Source organism: Malania oleifera, chromosome 8, assembly GCF_029873635.1.
Source record: "Malania oleifera isolate guangnan ecotype guangnan chromosome 8, ASM2987363v1, whole genome shotgun sequence".
Taxonomy (NCBI): Eukaryota; Viridiplantae; Streptophyta; class Magnoliopsida; order Santalales; family Ximeniaceae; genus Malania; species Malania oleifera.
Genome location: NC_080424.1, coordinates 98,615,774 through 98,638,230, shown reverse-complemented (window position 1 = coordinate 98,638,230; position 22,457 = coordinate 98,615,774). Strand labels below are relative to the sequence as shown.

The 22,457-nt window shown below is 37.2% G+C and overlaps 1 protein-coding gene across 2 annotated transcripts; it reads right to left on the bottom strand.

The window, feature by feature from the left end:
- Window positions 1–59: 59 nt before the first annotated feature.
- LOC131163084 (uncharacterized) lies at window positions 60–18,235 on the bottom strand. Of its 2 annotated transcripts, XM_058119792.1 has the most exons (5): window positions 17,833–18,235; window positions 17,593–17,733; window positions 17,191–17,310; window positions 532–630; window positions 60–433 (listed from the first exon to the last, which is right to left on the bottom strand). In XM_058119792.1, the coding sequence occupies exons 1-5, from the start codon at window positions 18,049–18,051 to the stop codon at window positions 302–304; spliced, it is 711 nt and encodes a 236-aa protein (XP_057975775.1). In that variant the 5' UTR covers window positions 18,052–18,235; the 3' UTR covers window positions 60–301. The 2 variants fall into 2 exon arrangements, with proteins under 2 accessions (XP_057975775.1, XP_057975774.1); XM_058119791.1 differs by having other exon boundaries at window positions 17,593–18,151.
- Window positions 18,236–22,457: the final 4,222 nt, after the last annotated feature.

Sequence of the window (22,457 nt, the reverse complement as noted above, 5' to 3'; positions counted from 1 at the left end):
GTTTAATTTCCATTCCAATGCGACCTATGCAACCTAGTTGTAATGATTGGAGACGAGCATTCAGGCAAGCACTATGGAATCAACCCATTACCAGACAAACCATGTAACAAATGTTCTTGTTTTAATGTGAAAATAGGAACACTTACTACCAAACATATACCTATTTGCTTAGGAGCTTTATTATTATTCATAGTTACTCCAAGGAATAGGGGTCAAGCACCCAACTTCTGGTACATGGGCATTTGGTCGGTATGAATCAATCTTATGCTTGCGCTGATGATTCAAGTAGTTTCATTGGAGTTTATTTTGTCTGTATATGGTAGCTTGAGGTGATAGTTTTTGGTGGAATCCTCTTGAACAGTTTGTGCTTCACCATCCTCACAATCTTGTAGAACCAGAAAGCACTGATTAGCTGCAATCCCAGTGCCATTGCCTGAATCAAATAAAAAGGGGAATCATATTGTTATAAATCAAAGATAAATTCTAGAGAAAATGTTTGCTTAAGAGAAAGGAATATATTAAAGAGAATACCTTTAAGAGCGGTGGATTGCAGCTAGTAGATAACATTGCATAAGTTAAAAATGGTCCGATGACCATCCTCGCAAATGAGAATATTACTGCAAATAAAATCTTCCCCCCCACCCCCCCCCCCCCCAAAAAAAAAAAAAACATTAGTATGAATTGAAAAATGTGGCATATCTAATACAAATTCCTACTATAAAATTAATAGAATTTTCATTTCAATATATTATGTGCATTTCAAGTCCCCAATGACCATATTTCATTAGGATAAAAAGTATTTGCCTTCTCTTAGAATTGCTAAAAAGATCTTTCCTTGTATATGGTAGAAAAATATATTTTTTGAGGGGTGTATGTAGCGCCCCAAACCCGGTCGGGCCCGAAGTGCTATTTTGCCTAGTTTTATCTCTGATACCATAATCATAATAACCCGAACTCGAGGTGGGGAACCGGGTACACTTGTCAATAATTCATACTAAAATACTTAGGCTTTCTTTTTAGGAACTTTCCTCACACCAACAAACAATTTGACGTCCAAGTTTCCCCTTTCAAGTTTTTGTCTCACTGCTCAGAAACAAAAATCGTCAATGGTTTGCCATAACTTTCCTGAAATCGTCGTCTCAAAAAAATCACAGAAGACCGTCAATGGAATTCTGCCTCCAGGTTGCAAAACCAAAACCCAAGATCCTGTTTAACTTCCAATAGTGACTTGCTACACTCCAAATCTACCTATTTTCAACTCTCATAAGAATTTATTCCTATACTTTGGTATTGTTAGTTGCTAGAGTCAGCAGAACCTACCAACCTAGGCCCTGATACCACAATTGTAGCGACCATTAAAATAATAACATTATAAATACTAACTCTAATATCATATCTAAAACGCCCCGAATCTGGTGGGGCCTGAAGTGCCATTCCCCATATATAATCTCTGATACCACAACTAGAAGATCCTATTACTCGAGGTGGGTTTTAGGATCACCTGTCCATAACTAATATCATAAAACTTAGCGGAAGCATAACTATAAATAAATCCCAATCACAATACCAGAGTTCTAATGTCATCATACTTATATACATAAATCCCCATATAACATTCATAACACATCTTTGAACACATGAAGTCTATCCATATACATATCTGTGTCTTACAAATACTTACCCTAAATAAAACACTATCCAACCCTACATCAGAGACTCTAAGCTTGGTTCCTCGGATTTCCTGAAAGGTTAGAAATTATAAGAGTGAAACACATCTCAGTAAGACGGAACATATTATTATCAGTGTGTGATAACATGAGTTTTACTATAGTAAAAACACATCCATTAATTAACTTTTCTTTCACTGTGAAATCATATAAAACTGTACTCATACCTTTATATATATATATCAAGATACTTACTTTCTTCCCAAAACATTTTTTCACATATAAATTTCTTTGTATACGTAAATACACATATATGCATAAAAGAACTTTCCTGGATGGATAAACATACAACGTCATGAATTAACCCCGCATGACCAAGTTGTGCGGTCCAAAGAATGAACTTAGTCATGGCTGACCTACCACCAGGTTAAGTCAAACTGTATCTGTATCTGTACCTATAACTGTAAGTATGATTTGCCTACCCAACTGGTCCAGACTCCAGGGGGTAACTCTACTCTTCATTGGCCAAATCGACTATATACCACCGACACTCTCACGACAATGTGACTGCACTAGTATCTATGAAGTTATGGTACCGTGCTTAGCTCTGATCCATCAGAGTTCTTAAACCATATAATGCGATTTATAAAACGATACAATACCATGATTTCATTTCCACAATTTAATATATAAAATGCTGTAATACTGTAACTCTGTATAAAACACTATTATACTGTAGTTTTGAATAGAAGACTTGTCATTCTGTGGCTCTATATAAAATGCTGTCATACTATAGTTTTATATAGAACAATGTCATTCTGTAACTCTATATAAATTACTATTACTCTGTATTAAACACTGACATATCATTATTTTGTATTAATCTCATGCCATACACTGTCATATCATCTAATTCCAGGCAGATTATTTTATTATGAATTAGTAATTCAAATTGTGTGGCATGAGATTAATACAGAATAATAATATGACAGTATTTTATACAGAATAATAGTATGACAATGTTTTATATAGAATTATGATATGACAGAGTTTTTGCACACAGTTACAGTATGATAGTATTCTATATAGAAGTGTAGTACAATAGAGTTACAAAATGACAGTGTTCTATATAGAACTATAGTATAACAACATTTTATACAGAGTCACAGAATAACAAGTGTTCTATACAGAACTATAGTATAATAGTGTTTTATACAGAGTTATAGTATTACCACATCTTACATACCGAATTGTGGAAATAAAATCATGGTATCGTATCGTTTTATAAATTGCATTATATGGTTTAGGAACCCTGATGGACTAGAGTTAAGTACGGTACCGTAGCTCCATGGATACTAGTGCAGCCACACTATTGTGAGAGTGTTGGTGGTATATAGTCGATTTGGCTAGAGTAGAGTTACCCTCTAGAGTCTGGACCAATTGGATAGGCAAATCATACTTACAATTACAGATACAAATACGGATACAGTTTGACTTAGCCTGGTGGTAGGCCATCCGTTGCTAAGTCCAGTCTTTGGACCGCACAATCTGGTCATGCGGGGTTAATTCATGACGTTGTATGTTTATCCATCCAGGGAAGTTCTTTTATGCATATATGTGTATTTACGTATACAAAGAAATTTATATGCCAGAATATGTTTTGGGAAGAAAGTAAGTATTTTGAAATATATATAAAGGTATGAGTATAATTTTATATGATTTCACAGTGAAAGAAAATTTAATTAATGAATGTGTTTTGACTACTATAAAACTCATGTTGCCACACACTAATAATAATCTGCTCCATCTTAGTGAGATGTGTCTTACTCTTATAATAACTAACCTTTCAGGAAATCTGAGGAACCAAGCTTAGAGTCTTTGAGGCAGGGTTGAATAGTGTTTTATTTAGGGTAAGTGTAAGGACCCGATCCCGAGTGGGTTCCTACATATAAATTTTTCAGCAGATACACATAAATCTATATTATTTTTATTACCAGAGCACTAATTAACTTTATTACAAATATATGTCTCAACTATTAAAATGAAAATTTCTAAAATTCTAAAATACACAAACATATTCTAAATTGTGTTATGCTAAATTTTTATTCTACTCTGCTCTTTCTACTCCCACCCATGCACTTGCTATGCCAGATTTCTGGTATACTCTTTAAAATTATTTGAAATGTAAAATAACGATTGGGGTGAGACGATGCTCAGTAAGTAAATAAGATTATTATTAGTGTGTGACCAAAATGAGTTTTCATAATATTATACTTTCATAAAATAATATTTAATACTATAACTTAAAAAATGCTTTTAAAATAAATGTAAATTTACAAATTTCTATATAAAACTTTTACCATCAACTACAACAGTAAAATTTTATAACCACATATTGTAATTGTTAAATTAAAATTTTAACTTTAAAACTGTAACTATAATATTTAATTATATACGTATATACTTTTCCGTATACATTTCATTTAGATCATCATTTAGGCACAAAAATGACCCTATTCACATAAACATATACTTTTTCATTCAAATCATCAATAGTTCTGTACACGTAATTAAATATGTATGATACTGTAAAAAAAATCACCCTTAGGCCTGTTAGCCGTAGGTCATGTTCTGTTAGCCATAAGTTATGTTTACCCCATGACTGTGTTGTGCGGTTTGAAAAATGGATTTAGCTGGTTGATCGGCCAAACCAAATCAACGTACATCATCATTAAGTGAGATTTTCCCTATTAAGCATTGGTCTGACCCAAGTGTGCACTCAGGAGAAATCCACTGTCATATAAAACCACTCTGTAAACACTGTGGGTGCACTCTGATTCGTTTAAACTTTAAGCCGTAGTAACGAGCATTCGTAATTTCTGTATCGTCTAAGCCATAATGGGGTTTTGAAAATATCTTATTATATAATTTATACAATTAAAAAAATATCATGAAAATCTCATTTTTACTCATATTTTCGTGAAATACGCAACATAAAAATAAACTCATGTCATCTTTACTTATATTTTCGTAAAATATGCAACGTAGAAATAAACTCATACCACACGATTTTCATGTTAAAAATATTTTCTTGAATAGAAAGTAATGTTGTAAAAATACCCGAGGGGTTTAGAAGATTTCTTAACTAAAAAATAAACGCAAGTATATTAAAGATAAAACAGGTATAATTAAATAAGCATAAAAATAAACATGAAAAAATTTTATGAAAAATAACTAACATAATCAAAATTTACTTATAAATAAACTCCAGTATAAATTTTAATAAAAATATAATATAATCAAATTTACTTACCTCTTATTTAACCTTGTCATACGGTCACAATGAATATCTCTAAAAATAAGATCGGAAAGAGTGAGTGAGTGAGAATTTAATTATAGCAAAAATTTTCCCTCGACCACTAATTCTTTCACTCACTAATCCGTTTTTTCCTTTTTGAAAAATTTTTGTGAAAATAAAGGTTGAAAGCTTACTATTTATAGGAAAATTTTGGGGAAGAAAATGAAATTTGTAAAAGTGTGGGGAGAGGGGTGAAATTATAATTTTTTTTAAAATAAAGGATGGGTAAGGAATGGGCATGGGATGGGAGGTATGGGATGAGCATGGGGGTACATGTGGAGAAAATAAGAGTGCTTGCCGACACTCCTGTTGACTTTTTGAGTCCGTCTCCTACTTTGATTATGACAAACCACAGTATCTCATTTGTGTGCTAAGTGTATGAACATGTTTACTTTTCTAAGCACGGATAATAGATGAGAAATGGAAGCCGAGAAGCAATTAAAGGAGCACATCTTTCGGCGCATTTCATGAAAATTTAGAGGAGCAAAACATGAAGTTTTCGTTTATTTTAAGTTGTATTTTTATATTTATCATTCGGGTCTGTAATAATAATTTAAGGTCTGTAATATTTAATACATGACATGCATGGTAAGAACTATAAGCTCAAAGACCTTACACAAGACTTCGGTTGACCGACACTAGGTTTTTAGGCCAAATTTAAAAGCTTAGGCCGTAGACAGACCATAGGTCCCTTTCACATTCACTTAAGAAAATTCCTTATATCTTACAATCCATAACTATGCAAACAGGGGTAAACCATACTAAAAAATAGGACCAAATTCTTAAGTTTAAAAGGGTTTAGGGCAACCGAACCGTGCGTGTTGAAAACGTCTCAGTCGACCGAATAGTTGAAAAGTCAAACTGTTGACCATGGCTCGGGCAATCGAACAAATTTGAACTGAATGTCTACGGTCGACCGAACCTTAAAGCGGTCACTTTTCACCTTTCACGGACGCCCGAACTTTGAGTTCATTTTTACTCCGGGCAACCGAATCCTTAAGTTAGCTATTTGTTAGGCGACCGAACCTCGAGCAGTTTGGAAATCACCTTAGACTCGACCACCCGAACCGCTCACTGGGCATCCAAACCCAAAAATCAACTTTTCTGTATATGTCTATTCGGGCGATCGAAACTCTCGGGTTGTTCAATTTTTTAACTGCTGTAACTCGGGTTAATTGAGGATAAATTGGTTTTAAAATTCATTAAATGGTTTTAAGAATTCTTTATGTGTCCTAACAACCATATTTTTTTTTAAGAAGCTATATATATGAGTTCATTTGCAAAGATTAAGAGGGGATTAGAGATTAGATTAAAATTTTTTTTGTAAGAACCCAACTCGAGATAAGTGTATTAAATAAATGAGGAAAAGATAAGAAAAATTTAAAAGGTAAAAATCTGCAGGGCTCGTCGACGAAGCCTTTTGTTTAGCTAGGTGACAAGATTTAGTAGCTCGTCGACGAGGAGATGCTAAGAGATTTTGGAAAATTCTGAAATCTCAAGCCCATCGACGAGGCCACCTTGGCATCGACGAACTTCCTTTTGCGGCTCGTCAACAAGGACGCCGTCTCGTCAACAAGGCTGGCCGGGTCAGGGGGTTATAAATATCTTTTTCACTTGCTTAATGGTTAAGAAACCAAAAACCTCTCTCTCTCTCTCTCTCTCATTAGAACTCGAATCCTCCCTCCCTCTCTATAGGATTTCGGGGTGCGTGTTGCCAGAATCAACGATCTGACGTTACCACACGGATTAGGAGGAGAAGTTTTACGTTTATAGAGGATCGAAAATTCGTTTCGAGAATTTTTGAGTTTTGACCCAAAATCGAGGTAAGGGTCCGATTCCATTTCCGTTTTGGTAGATCTGTAGAGAATAGTATTGTAAGAAATTCTTCGTTATTTAGGTTTTGGTGCCTCGATTTGTTGTTTTGGAGCCGTTGAGCTTGTGTTTTGGTATTCGGAAAAAGGTAAGGGGATTCTTTTTATATTAGTTGTTTTTTAAAATCAGAATTAGTAAATATGTAGTTTACGATTGTATGTATGTTTTGGCTACTTATTTGGAAAAATCTATTGGGTGAAAATGCGGAATTTTTGGGTTATTGTTTTGGGAAAAATTGGAGGTTTCGGATATCATCTCTATTTCTATTGGAAAATCGTATGTCGTATAAAACTGTAGTAACGAGATGACCGTACTTGTATTTGTATTAAACTGTATTCTCGAATTGAAAATGATATAATTGTTGTATACTAAAATAAGTGTGGATGAACTGTTATATGTAAAATGTTCTAGGTTTCGTAAAACAACAGTGATGACTAATTACCGTAAGCTAATGGGTATAGGAACATGAGGTCCAAAATTGTTCCAAGTTTTGTGAAATTTGCCACGTCTCGACTAATTACCATGGGCAAACGCCATGTCTTGGCTAAATACCGTGGGCGAGAGTGTCCAGTTCTATATCCGAGGGTGTGAAATATCGCCTGTTTGTTCCGGCTGGTCACCGATGGGTGTAAGTGGACACCGTATTAGCACGATATCGATGTGAGGCTTCGGTTATTGCAGGATATCGGGTGCTTGAGTGTAACGACACTGACCGTATGTTTGGTATCATATGTACTGGAACTAGATTGTGAAAATACTGGAACTGTATCGTGTTATATTTTATGTCGAAATAACACTTGTATGTCACACACTGATATAACATGTTTTCTTCCTTATTGAGAGGTGTCTCACCCCAAATATACAAATATTTTTTAGGTCCTTCGAGTAGTCGAAACTAGAATCATAGCGTTTGGGAGCGTAAGTGTCAATTAGCTACGTAAAGTACTTGAGCAAGTACTGATTTTTGTAATCGGGTAGTCTTTGTTGGGTTTTGTAGACACCCGGGGTATGTACTGTATTTTGGAGCGTAGACTCTAGTGATGTATAGACTTTGGTATGGTACGTTGTATGTATTAGAAAGAATAATTCCGCTGCGTATTTGATGTGTATGGATATGTATGTGAATGTGTATAGGGCGTACATGTACCCCATGGGGTCGGACCCTCATTTAGTATAGTATCGTGTATGTTTTAATTGATATAGAGACAGGTTAGGTTACTAAATTCACACCTGGGGCCCATCCGTGGGTTCGGGGAATTTCAACTTGGTATTAGAGCTAACGAGGTTGTTAGGTCTTGTAGACTTGGTTAGGCATAGCTATGTGTACATACCAGAGTATAGGATGTAAGAAATGGGTAGAGTAGGTCGAGGATTGTCTTGTTGCTAAACAGGGAATCATTGGCGGTGTTTTGTGTTTTTCCTGGAATGACGATTTCAGTAAAATCACGGCAAACCATTGATGGTTTCGTGTTGGTGTGGTAGGACAGACCTGGACCCATGGGAGTAGTAGTTGACATGATTATCTTTCAATGATCGTGTTAACTGTGTATGATATAGGAATTCTAACCGATTCCTATCTGACTTTCAGAATGGAGCCCAAGGATAACAACTTGGATAGTGGTTTCGAGGGGATTGTGAGTGATGAGTCTCCGTCTGTGCCTTAGGGTTTGATGAGGCAGATTATGCGAGAAATCGGGCATAGTGTTAGGAGGCGTGAGCACGTGAGCACTCTCCTACTGCCACGGGTTGTACCATAGAAAGATTCACCCTCATGCACCCTCCGACATTTACGGGAGGACTTGATCTGATAGTAGCAGAGAACTGGGTGCAGAAGATCGAGAAGATATTGGAAGTTCTGCACTGCACTGATTAGCGGAAGGTTTTCTATTCTACCTTTCAGCTGGCAGGAGAAGCGAAAAGATGGTGGATGGTTGTGAGTTTGCTTGAGAAGTAGAGAGCTAGTCCATTTGGCATGACTTGGAGCCGCTTCAAGGAGGTATTTTTTTAGAGATACTTCCCGGATTCCACTCATGATGCGAAGGCTAATGAGTTCTCGAGCGTGACTCAGGGAACCCTGACGGTGCAGAGATAAGCTGCCAGATATATTGAGTTATCTCGATTCGCGCCGTATTTGATATCAAAAGAGTTTGAGAAGACTCGGAGGTTCGAGAAGGGTCTGAGGAAGGACATCCACAGGCTTGTGGGTATGCTGCAGATTCGAGAGTTTTTTGTTCTGGTGGATAAAGCCACCGTAGTTGAGGCTGACCTTCAGGGGGATGAGGTGGTAGAGGAATAGAAGAAGAGGCCAGTATCTTCTGGTTCTCAAACTAGTCCTCGACAGGGACAGTGGAAGAAGAAGAAGAACTATAGTTCGGGTTATCGCTAGAATACTGAATGGCAGAGTTCTCAAGGGGATCCATCTTCTGCACTATGCGCTAAGTGTCGTAAATGGCATTACGGTGAATGCCAATCGTTTTGGGGTAACTGCTACAACTGTGGCAAACTGGGCCAGATATCACGAAACTGTCAGGCACAGAGAAGCGATATGCCTACACATAGCCAGAACCGTGGAAGTAATCAGATGCCTCAGGGAAAATATGAGGTAAACAAGGCTCCGGAGATGGTGTACTCCCTTACTCCAGCTGATGCGGAACACGCTGGGAACGTGGTGATAGGTACCATATTATTACTTTCGAATAGAGCTGTTGTTTTATTTGATTTAGGAGTAACTCATTCTTTTATATCTGCAAGTTTTGTGAAACTCTGTGGGGTTGAAACCCAAGTGATGGATGAATGGTTGTCTATGGCTACACCGATTGGGAGTGTAACAATCTGTTGTAAGATGTTAGGAAGCTTCCAAGTGGTTATTCAGGGAAGGCTGCTACCGGGGAACCTAGTAGTGTATGACATTTGCGGATTTGATGTCATACTAGGGATGAATTGGTTATTTTCTAGTTATGCGGTGATTGATTGTCGTAAGAAGGTAGTAGTGTTCAGACCTCCTAGGGAGCAGGAGTATAAGTTTGTGGGATCGTGTGTGCGTTCGATGCCACAAATTTTGTCAGCTATACAGGCGAGAAGGTTACTCTTGGACTGTTGTCAGGGGTACCTAGCTTGTGTGAAGGAACCACCACGGGATGATCTGAAACTTGAAAATATCCGAGTGGTTAACGAATTTTTGGATGTATTCCCGGAAGACTTACTCGGTTTACCTCCTGATCGGGAGGTGGAGTTCTCTATTGATCTACTGCCAGGTAAGGCACTGATTTGTAAAGTTCCATACCAGATGGCTCCAACTGAACATAGAGAGTTGAAGGAGAAGTTGCAGGAACTACTGGACAAAAGCTTTATCTAACTTAGTGTTTCGCTCTAGGGAGCTCCAGTATTGTTCGTGAAGAAGAAGGACGGGTCGATGCGAATGTGCATTGATTATTGGGAGATTAACAAGGTAACAATGAAGAACTAATATTTGTTGCCTCGTATAGATGATTTGTTTGACTAACTGTAGGGAACGCAGGTCTTTTTCGAAGATCGATCTACAGTTAGGGTATCATCAGGTGAAAGTTAGGACTGAGGATGTTGTGAAAACTGCTTTTCGAACCAGATATGGTCAGTACGAGTTGATGGTCATGCCTTTCGGGTTGACTAACGATCCGGCGGTATTTATGGACCTAATGAACATGGTTTTCCATGAATATCTAGATCAGTTTGTAGTGGTGTTCATCGATGATATTCTGGTATGCTCTAGGAGTTCAGAAGAGCATGAAAATCATCTAAGATTAGTACTTCAGGTTCTACGGGAGAAGAAATTGTATGCTAAGCTCAAAAAATGCAAGTTCTGGCTGAATCAGGTCGCGTTTCTAGGTCATGTCGTGTCCAAGGGTGGTATCTTAGTTGATCCTGATAAGATAGAAGCAGTGGTTGACTAGGTGAAACCGAGGAGCATGCAGGATGTTCAGATTTTCTTAGGACTGGCTGGGCATTACCGACGATTCGGGGAGGGATTCTCTAAGTTATCCGGCTCTCTGACACAGTTGATGAGGAAGGGTGTGAGATTTGATTGGAACGACGAGTGCGAGCAGAGTTTCCAAGAGTTGAAACACCGACTGGTCACTGCTTCGGTTTTAACCATCCCATCTGGGGATTGTGGTTTTGGGATTTACAGCGACGCATCACTGAAGGATTTGGGATGTGTGCTGATGCAATAGGGGAAAGTAATTGCTTATGCTTCTCGGCAACTCAAGGAGCACGAGAAGAATTACCCCACGCATGATCTGGAGTTGGCGGCGGTAGTTTATACGTTGAAGATCTGGAGACACTATTTATACGATGAATAGTGTGAGATCTTCACGGACCACAAGAACCTCAGATACTTTTTCACACAGAAGGAGTTGAACATAAGTCAGATGAGGTGGTTGGAACTAATCAAGGACTATGATTGCACCAGTAGCTATCATTTGAAGAAAGCTAACGTGGTAGTTGATGCGTTGAGTCGGAAGTCAGAGCATGCGTCAGTATCTGCAGTAGTAAATCAACATCATATCAAATAGGATCTGGAGAGTTTTGGCGTGGAGCTAGTGGATGGTAATCAACAGGCTTTCATTGTTAGCTTGGTGATCCAGCCGACCTTATTTGAGAGGATTAAAGTCGTGCAGGCTAATGATGCGGAGTTAGTCGAGGTTGTTGAGAAAGTGCAGCAAGGGTTGGCTGTAGATTTTAACATCTCTGAGGGAGGTGTGCTGAGGTTTGGGACCAGGTTGTGTGTTCTGAACGACGAGGGGATAAAAAGGACGCTTCTGGAAGAGGCGCATTGTTCTTTGTATATGGTACATCTGGGTAGTACGAAAATGTATCGGGATTTACGCGAATCTTTCTGGTGGAGTGGCATAAAAATGGAGATTGCTCGATTTGTGGAGCAATGTTTGACGTGTTAGTAGGTAAAGGCTGAACATCAGAGGTTGATAGGGCCGTTGCAACCATTGAGCATTCCGGAGTGGAAATGGGAGTGCATCTCCATGGACTTTGTCACTGGGTTACCACCAGCACTATAAGGGCAGAATGTCATTTGGAAAATCATGGACAGGTTAACCAAATCTACTCACTTCGTACTGATGAAGGTTAGCTACTCTTTGAGTAGACTAGCAGATTTGTACGTGCAAGAGATAGTCAGAATGCATAGGGTACCGGTGTCCATTGTTTCAGATCGAGACTCGAGATTCACTTCTCGATTCTGGAAGAGCTTGCAGGAAGCACTGGGGACAAAGCTTACTTTTAGCACATCGTTCCACCCCCAGACTGATGGACAGTCAAAGAGGATGATACAGATCTTGGAGGATATGTGACGGGCTTGCATGTTAGATTTCAGTGGTAGTTGGATTCAGTTTCTATCGTTAATGGAATTTTCCTATAACAAGAGCTTCCAGGCTAGTATCGGGATGACACCGTTCGAGGCATTGTATGGTCGGAGGTGTCGATCTCCTCTATATTGGGATGAGATCGATGAACGACAGATATTGGGTCCCGAACTCGTACAACAGGCTTTTGAGAAGGTCAGATTAATCAGGGATAAGATTAAATCAGCTCAGAGTCGGCAGAAGAGTTACACGGATGTTCGCCATCGTGAGTTGGAATTCAAGGTTGGGGGTAAGATATTCTTGAGAATCGCTCCGATGAAAGGGGTGATGAGATTCGGGAAAAAGGGCAAGCTGATCTCGAGGTATATCAGACCATTCGAGGTATTGGAATGAGTGGGTCCGGTGGCCTACAGAATTGCACTAACCCCAGTGCTCTTGAGGATCCATGATGCGTTTCACATATCCATGTTGAGGAGGTACGTGTTGGATCCGTCACACGTGATTAGTTACAAATATTTAGAGATTGGGGATGCTTTGGCGTATGAGGAGATACCCATTCAGATTCTGGACCGTAAAGTTCAGGAGTTGCGTACCAAGGAGATACCGTTAGTGAAGGTACTGTGGCGAAATCACGCGGTTGAGGAAGTTTCTTGGGAGTTAGAGAAGGAAATACGTCGGAAATACCCACAGTTGTTCTGAGCAGTAGTTTTGATAGCAGGATCGGTATGGGTATGTATGTATGTAATATTTTGCTATTGTAGTAATGAAGTGTGGTTAGTCTCTAGGAGAGTTTTGTAATATTGTGAGCTCCCAAGACAGTGTATGTATGTAACCACGATATTCCTCCACCATAAGTGAGGGTATGTATGTATTTGGGACGGGGCTACTATGTGGGTGGCCGTCGGCTCTTTCTAGTGTCGATTATGCGTTTGGGTATGTAGTTGAATTGGTAAATGAGAGATTAAAATTTCAAGGACGAAATTTTGTAAGGAGGGGAGGTTGTAAGAACCTGACTCGAGATAAGTGTATTAAATAAATGAGGAAAAGGGAAGGAAAATTTAAAAGGTAAAAATTTGCAGGGCTTGTCGATGAGGCTTCTTTGCTCATCAACAAAGCCTCTTGTTTAGCTCAGCGACGAGATTCAGTAGCTCATTGACGAGGAGATGCCGAGAGATTTTAGGAAATTATAAAATCTCAGACTCGTCGATGAGGTCACCTTGGTGTCGACGAACTTCTGTTTGCGGCTCATCGACGAGGATACCGTCTTGTCGACGAGGCTAGCTAGGAAAGGGTTATAAGTATCTTTTTCACTTGCTTAATGGTTAAGAAACCAAAAACCTCTCTCTCTCTCTCTAGAACTCGAATCCTCCCTCCCTCTCTCTAGGATTTCAGGGCGCGTGTTGCCAGAATCAATGATCCGACGTTATCACGTGGATCAGAAGAAGAAGCTCTACGTTTATAGCGGATTGAAAATTCGTTTCGAGAACTTTTGGGTTTTTACCCAAAATCAAGGTAAGGGTTCGATTTCGTTTTCGTTTCAGTAGATCTGTAGAAAATAGTATTGTAAGGAAGTATCGTTCTTCGTTGTTTAGGTTTTAGTGCCTCGGTTCGTTGTTTTGGAGCCGTTGAGCTCGTGTTTTGATATTTGGGAAAAGGTAAGGGGATTCTTCTTATATCAGTTATTTTTTAAATAAGAATCGGTAAACATGTAGTTTATGATTGTATATATGTTTTGGCTACTTATTTGGGAAAATCTATCAGGTGAAATGCGGGATTTTCGGGTTATAGTTTTGGAAAAAATTGGGGGTTTCGTGTATCATCTCTATTTCTATTGGAAAATCGTATGTTGTATAAAAATGTAGTAACGAGATGACCGTACCTGTATTTGTATTAAATTGTATTCTCGAATTGAAAATTATATGATTGTTGTATACTGAAATAAGTGTGGAATGAACTGTTGTATGAAAAATGTTCCAGGTTTTGTAAAACAACTGTGACGGCTAATTACCGTAAGTTGATGGGTATAGGAACATGAGTTCCGAAATTATTTCAGGTTTTGTGAAATTTGCCACGTCTTGGCTAATTACCATGGGCAAACGCAATATCTCAGCTAAATACCGTGGGCGAGAGTGTCCAGTTCTATATTCGAGGGTGTGAAATATCGCCTATTTGTTCTGGCTGGTCACTGATGGGTGTGAGTAGACACCGTATTAGCACGATATCGCTATGAGATTTCGGTTATTGCAGGATATCAGGTGCTTAAGTGTGACGACACTGACCGTATGTTTGGTATCGTATGTATTGAAACTGGATTGTGAAAATACTGGAGCTGTATCGTGTTATGTTTTATGTTGAAATAACACTTGTATGTCACACATTGATATAACCTGTTTTCTTCCTTACTGAGAGGTGTCTCACCCCGAATATACAAATGTTTTTCAGGTCCTTCAAGTAGCCGAAACTAGCATCCTAGCGTTCGGGAGTGTGGGTTTCGGTTAGTTACATAGAGTACTTGAGTAAGTATTGATTTTTGTAACTGGGCGGTCTTTGTTGGGTTTTGTAGACACCCGGGTATATACTGTATTTTGGAGCGTAGACTTTTGGATGTATAGACTCTGGTATAGTATGTTTTATGTATTAGAAAGAATATTCCCGTTGCGTATTTGATGTGCATGGATATGTATGTGAATGTGTATAGGGTGTATGTGTACCCCACGGGGTCGGATCCTCATTTAGTGTAGTATCGTGTATGTTTTAATTGATATAGAGACATGTTAGGCTACTAAATTCACACCTAAGGCCGATCCGCGGATTCGAGGCATGACATTTTCTCTCTAAAATTCCTTGAGCTTTCAAGCCTATATACCTCACATATACTCATTCCCTTGCAAAATCTTATTGGGTGAGAGTATCTTTGAGATCACCCACACTTCCTATACAAGCTTATACTCTCTTGGTTGTGATTGCTTGTTTTTTTTATTGAGAGTTAAGCCCAAAAGTCTTTCCCCTTGATTTAATCCATAAATTATTTTGTGGGGAAAATTTTGTAAGGTTGTGAGTCTTTGCACTCTTATTGCAAGACTCTTGAGCTTGTCTAGTGTTTTTGTAGAAAATATTTTTTGACAAGCATGCTTTACAAATATCTCTTGTGCTTGAGTTTCCGGAAATCTTTTTGAGATATTTGATTATACTTTGAAATCATTGAAACTGTATTTGTGGTTGATATATATATCACACTCTCACACTCTAATTGCCTATTGACATTATCTTGAGAGTTGTAGATTTACATATCTTCGCTGAGCTTAGAGATCTTATCATTTGGAAGTGCATTGGTTATACTGGTACAAATCTGCTTATTGGAGAAGCGCATATTTTGGTACACAAAAGTTGTATTGATTATTTGCTGTATTACAAGCGTGACCTGAAAGGGTGTTAGTCCAGCCCGGAAGGATTGTATGTAAAGGTTGAGGTCAACCTTGGTAATTTTACCTGGTTGTAATTGGTGCAGCTCCACCTTCAAGTAAGCATTAGTGGTCATCCTTGGGCTTGCGAGCTGAGGCGGGGAGGTATGCAGTATTGGCCGAACTCCGATAACATATCGTGTGTGCACTGTTTTATATCTCTGCAATTTAATTTGCAGCACTTTATATTCTTACACATGTATATTATATTTAATATATTGTAAATGTTGTGCATGATTTAATTTTCGTATATCATTATATGCGCAATTGGTATATGATTAGAAAGACCCTACGTTGTGTATTATTAATATCTGATTAAATCTTGGAAGAAATTTTTTAAAATTCCAATTCACCCCCCTCTTGGGAATACACCAATTCCAACAACTCCCATTTAATTAATTTTTAATTAATTTACTTAATTAATTAATTAACTAATTATTATTTTTTTGAAATTATTATTATTATCATTGTTATTATTTTTAAGCTATGTTTTATTATTATTATTATTATTATTATTATTATTATTATTTTTGGAAAGAGAATTAAGTTCTAATTTCGAAAATTCATGTGGGCCCCACACAACTTCGAGACCCAAATAGGTTTTACGCAACTTCAATAGTCCTCACACGGTTTTATGAGCCCTGTACAGTTTCGGGACTCATGCGGATCCCACACAACTTCATGACTCGAGGGTCCTACACGGTCATGTGGGCCCTGCATAGGATACCTATATTATTGTTATTATTTTATCATACATTTTTTCAAATTATGTTAGTCAAAATATTATTTTATATATATGTAATTATTTATGTGTACAAGTAGTGTCTATTTTATTTATCTTATGAAATTCTATTTTGATTAGGCCGACCTCGAGAGAGCGACTAAGCTGCAATGATTTCTGAGCACTCGCTAAGACAAGGTCTTTCTTAGGCATCAAATATGAAATCAAGAATGTCTTTCTTAGGCATCAAATATGAAATCAAGAATCTTACAAAAAAGCACCTCTATATTGATATTAACTTAATGATCATTTTTATTATTTTATTATTATTATTATACTTTAATTGTATATATATTTTTGGGATCATTACAGTAAGTATTTGTGAGACACAGATATGTATATGGATAGACTTCATGTGTTCATGGATGTGTTATGAATGTTATATGAGGATTCACGTATATAAGTATGATGACATTAGAACTTTGGTATTGTGATTGAGAATTATTTATAGTTATGCTTCCGCTAAGTTTTTTATATGAGTTATTGACAAGTGATCTTGGAACCCACCTCGGGTAACAGGATGTTCTAGTTGTGGTATCAGAGATTATGTATGGAGAATGACACTTCGGGCCTCACCGAGTTCGGGGCGTTTTAGATATGATATCAGAGCTTATATTTATAATGTTATTATTTTTAGGATCGTCTCAGTGTAAGTGTCCAAAAATCAAATATCAAAATAAACAAACTGTGAACTTACATCAGCTGCCAAATTAAGGTCAGTGTCCCTGTAACCAAGCTCTTTCAGAATCTCCCTAAGGTGGAGGAAAGGGGTGGACACCTCTGCCACGCATAGCGTCACAACCGTCCCAGATCCGCGCTGCAAAAACATACATCAAGAAATTAATACTCATCTTCCAGATACAATCAACATCAAGAGATCTCCTCCACTTAAAACTCAAAAGGCTAGATCACTCTTTCAAAAATCACCAACTATATTGCTTGGTATGTAAGAATGAAAAAGAACTAATCAAATTTATCACTCAATCTGTACACATCTTTCATTTAATTTTTCATTTCATTCCATTCGGTGAACCAAACTTCACCATAGTGTGCAAGAGCAGAATAGTTAAAAGACAAGATGAGATGATTATATACCAACCAGATCATAGGAAAGGGCTGCCCAAATCCCAACAATTCCCACTGAATGGTGGATTAAATTGTCAAGCTCAACTTTCTTGTGGAAGGCGCAGCATACCAAATCATAGATGAGATAAGCCATGCTCACTGCTAGTGTCTGCGCCTGCTTAGTTACCATATATTTAAAATCCAAGTAACCATTAATAAAGGATAGGTTATTTACCAAAAAGAGTAGTAGATTTAAGTACTTTAAAGCATATACCTGCTGACGAGATGATCTTGAAGCAAGATCACACAGTGAGCAGGTCCAATCTTCCACAGAGATGATAGCAAGAGCTACAGCTAAGGATGCATGGGTCGTGGAAACAATGCGACTGCAGAAATCAAAGGAACGTTTTGGGAAGATTTTTCTGACGAGTAGGAAAGCAGTTGTCCATGAAACCACTCCAAACACGACCATATTTATGATATAATCTTCCATGGATTTACTTTCAATGGACAAATACTAATTCATGGAGATTCAGAATGCCCAGAACAAGACCAAGGACTAGCCGAAAGTAGTTCTCTGGGACAAAAGCATTTCGATCGGTTTCATTGTTCATAATGAGTTGAGATTTATTGCAGCTAGCTGCAAAGTTAAAACGTGTTCAAAGACACTTGCGGTCTGTTTTTGGTTGAACATTAATTAATTTCTGGGTAGGGTATGGTCGTTTTAATTGCGGGTGGTTGGAGCAGCTGGCTTGGATGCATCTTTCATTCATTAATTCTCACTTTTATCTTAGCCAGATCGAATTTCTGTAAAAATTTTTAGTTTGCTACTACTTTCAGCTCATCCATGGTTTTAATGAATGCCGGTCTATGAAAATTGATGATAATGTATCACAAAAATAAAAGTACTGACTTGTGCCAAACACTAATGCTATTGAATATATAAAAAACTAAAGTAATGTAAAAACTAATAATAAAAGATAGTAAAAAGAATAGAACAAGGATTTAACGAGATTTGGTATAAAATTATCTACGTCTTTGGGCGCCGACGATCATTCTACTACTTCTTGACAAAGTACAACTTTGATCTGTATTTTACAAATGGAGAGTTGAACTCTTTATATAACTTCAACCTCAAGTTCAAAAAGGACAAAAAAAAATTTAAAACAACTTTTTCTACAAATGTGGAATTATTCTACCAATGTGAGACAAAAAATAATAAATCTCCACCTTGACGATAAATTCAACAAATTTTTCAGTCACCAATATTTTCTGGAGTTCCACATCACCGACGCTTTCCAAAAAATATTTAGACTTGTAGGATATTGATCAAGTCCAAACAATATTTGAACTTGATTGTTATCACAATCTTGGTCAACATATCTACGAGATTTTCAACTATAGCAATCTTCTAAAAAAGTATCTTGCTTCCATCAATAATATCCCGCATAAAATGAAACCGAACGTCAATGTGCTTCGTTCGTGCATGGTAAATTTGGTTCTTTGCCAAATGAATAACACTCTGACTATCACAGAATACAACAATGTGCTTCTGAACAACTCCCAAATTTTCAAGTAAACCCTGCAACCAAATAGCTTCCATAACAACCTTTGAAGGTGTCATGTACTCTACTTATATTATAGACAAGGCAATGGTAGACTGTAAGGTAGACCTCCAACTCATTGGACCATTAGCAAATGTAAAAATATATCCAGTAGTTGATCAACGTTTATCCAAATCTCTTGCAAAATCAAAATCCACATATCCAACAACTCTTTGATCAAAAGTATTATTTTTCTCAAATATTATACCAACATCAATCGTTTTCATAATATATCTCAAAATTCATTTCACAGCTTGCCAATGTCTATCCGAATCTACATGTAACGACCCGAAAATCTATACCATTTTATTTTTTTTTTGCCAAATAGACTTATTATATATTGAAACTTTATTTGCTTCGAAACTCTTGGATTATCTACTATAACATCTCAGGTCCCAAATGAGCACTGAGGAAACCCTGTTCATTTTGTACATCTACGCAACGGAAAACATAAAACTGTACATCCATATTTACAATACCAGAATTCTAAAATTCCTCAAAATACACATATACAAAAACACATCTCCCAGTAACATCCCCCAAAACCTTGAAAAATTACCCAAGAACACGTCTCCTTGAAAACACTTACCCCAACCTAGGGCAGTGCAACAATCCCTCTATCGGCGAGCCTGATCTGCTCGTCTAGTTGGATCACCTAAAAAAATGTTAAATCATTGGGATGAGACAATGCTCAGTAAGAGGAAATATGCTATTACTAGTGTGTGGCAACTGAGCTTCATAAAAATTATACTAATAAATATCTAAAACTGTAAAAGCTGGTAAAACAATATACAGTACAACTTGCATATATTATAGTTTAAAATATAACTGTAATATCTGAGTTTTCTACTTTTCAGACTTCTAGTATCATAATATATCTGCTGATGTTCTTTAAAATTGTATACATATATATAACTATGATATTTACCCTAGAAAACTATACGTCATGATATAACCCCTCATAATAGGGTTGTGCGACCCGTAGGCGGGACTTAAATCTGGTTGGCCTACCAGAATAAGTCAACTATAACTCTACCAATCCTCAGCCCAACCATCTACAATCACTCCAAGACACAGTACTAGTATCTACCTCATCAAATCGGCCACCTCAACTCAGTCTCTAGGCAGCCTATAATCTCTCCAAGCATGGTTGACGGAAACCTCCACACACTATCTGAGATGTGTGGTTGCACTCTAATATGTAATAACAACGATACCATGCTCTACTGATATCTGAACTAATTCATCAGGGTCTGATACTGTATAATACTATTTTCTATATATACATCTTACTATTTCATCATGATTCCAAAATAACCATAACACCAAAAACTGTTCTGAAAATACTTTAATATCTGAATTGTGATGGCTGTAATAATTGATCTGTAAAGCCTGGACTGTATAAATTGTATATCATAGTATTATGACATTAAAATTTTGGGAATCATGGTAATTTGTAAATGCTATAAAATATCTATCTGTGAAATGTCTATCTGTAAAATATATCTGTCTGTATAATATCTATTTGTAAAATATATCCGTCTGTATAATATCTGTCTGTAAAATATATCTGACTGCATATACCTTGTAATTCATAATACGGTAAATCATAATAATCTAAAAACTGTAGAATTTTTGTACTGATCTGATAAGGTCTCATGCCACACAACTAAATAAATATTTCATATTCTGAAAACTATATCTTCTGATATTCAAATAATTTATGTGTTGGATAATAATCTGAAAAAACATATAATTTACTGATAAACATTCCAAGATTCCTAGCATAGCATATTTCCCTTACCCATCTGACTGAGAGGCTTGCCTCCAATTCAACCTTCATGCCCTCAGCGTACCAACCTCAGAATCCTGTAATTACATATATACAAATTCCCCAGTAAAACATTGAATTTCCTAGAAAATCATTATACTCACATTTCTTGAATCAACCTATTCGTAATTTCCTAAACTATAATTTACCTGAGTTCCTGGAAAAATAACCGCTGAGGTCCTCAACTCATGCTTGCAAGGTCCCAAAAACACTCTAACCCTGAAATTATAACACCCTAATTTTACTCCACAAAATACCAAAATATTCTCATACAACACAAAATCTGGACTCAAATAAACTTGGTAATACTAGAAATACCTAAATAATCTACTTACCCTAAAATTGGGATGGTGCCCAAGCTTCTCAAATCAACACTCCGCTCTGGTTAGGTTGTAGAGAATCTCCTCAGGATCACCGTGATAGCTTCTGATCGTCAAACTGGGGAGAATCGGAACTAGAAGTCTAAAGAGAAGGTGGAGGGTTCATTTTCTAGAGAGAGAAAGTGAAATGGGATGAATTTCTTCGCTGAAAAGTGAATTTTTGGCTATATATAGATGGCTGGCCATGTCACCTTGTTGATGAGACTAAGAAGGAGGTTTGTCGACGAACACATAACCCTCGTCGATGAATCTCACGCTCTGAAATTGCCCCTCTCGATATATTTTCGTCGACAAGACACAAGTCCTTGTCGACGTGTCTAAAAAGGCCGTTTGTCGATGAACGCTCTGCATTCGTCAACGAGACCCTACTGAAGCCCCATTTGAAAATTATTTTTCCTGTCCCTTCTTTATTATTTAATTTTTATAATTATCCGGGTTACTATAATGCATATACCTGCTCACCATACTAACAGCTTGTGAAATATCAGGTCTAGTACAAACCATTGCATACATCAAACTACCAACAATACTTGCATAAGGAACTTGTGACATATACTTACGTTCCTCATCGTATTTAGGAGATAAAGTCACACTAAGTTTGAAATGAGAAGTAATAGGAGTGCTTACTGGTTTTGACTGCTCAGACATGCCAAAACTCTGTACTACCTTCTTCAAATACTGTTTCTGAGACAAACTAACTTTTCCTCTCATTCTGTCTCTGCGAATCTCCATGCCAAGTATCTTCTTTGCTTCACTAAGATCTTTCATCTCAAACTCTTAATTTAACTGACTTTTCAACTTGTTGATTTCTTCACTATTCTTTAAAGTTATCAACATATCATCAACATACAAGAGTAAATATATAAAAGATCCATTTTGTAGTCTGCGAAAATAAACACAATGATCATGTTTATTTCTGATGTACTTCTGACCCAACATAAATTGATGAAATCGTTTGTACCACTATCTTGGAGACTATTTTAAATCATACAACAATTTACCCAGTTTACATAGCCAATTTTCTTTTCCAATAACCTGAAATCCATTTGGCTGAGTCATATAGATTTCCTCTTCCAAATCACCA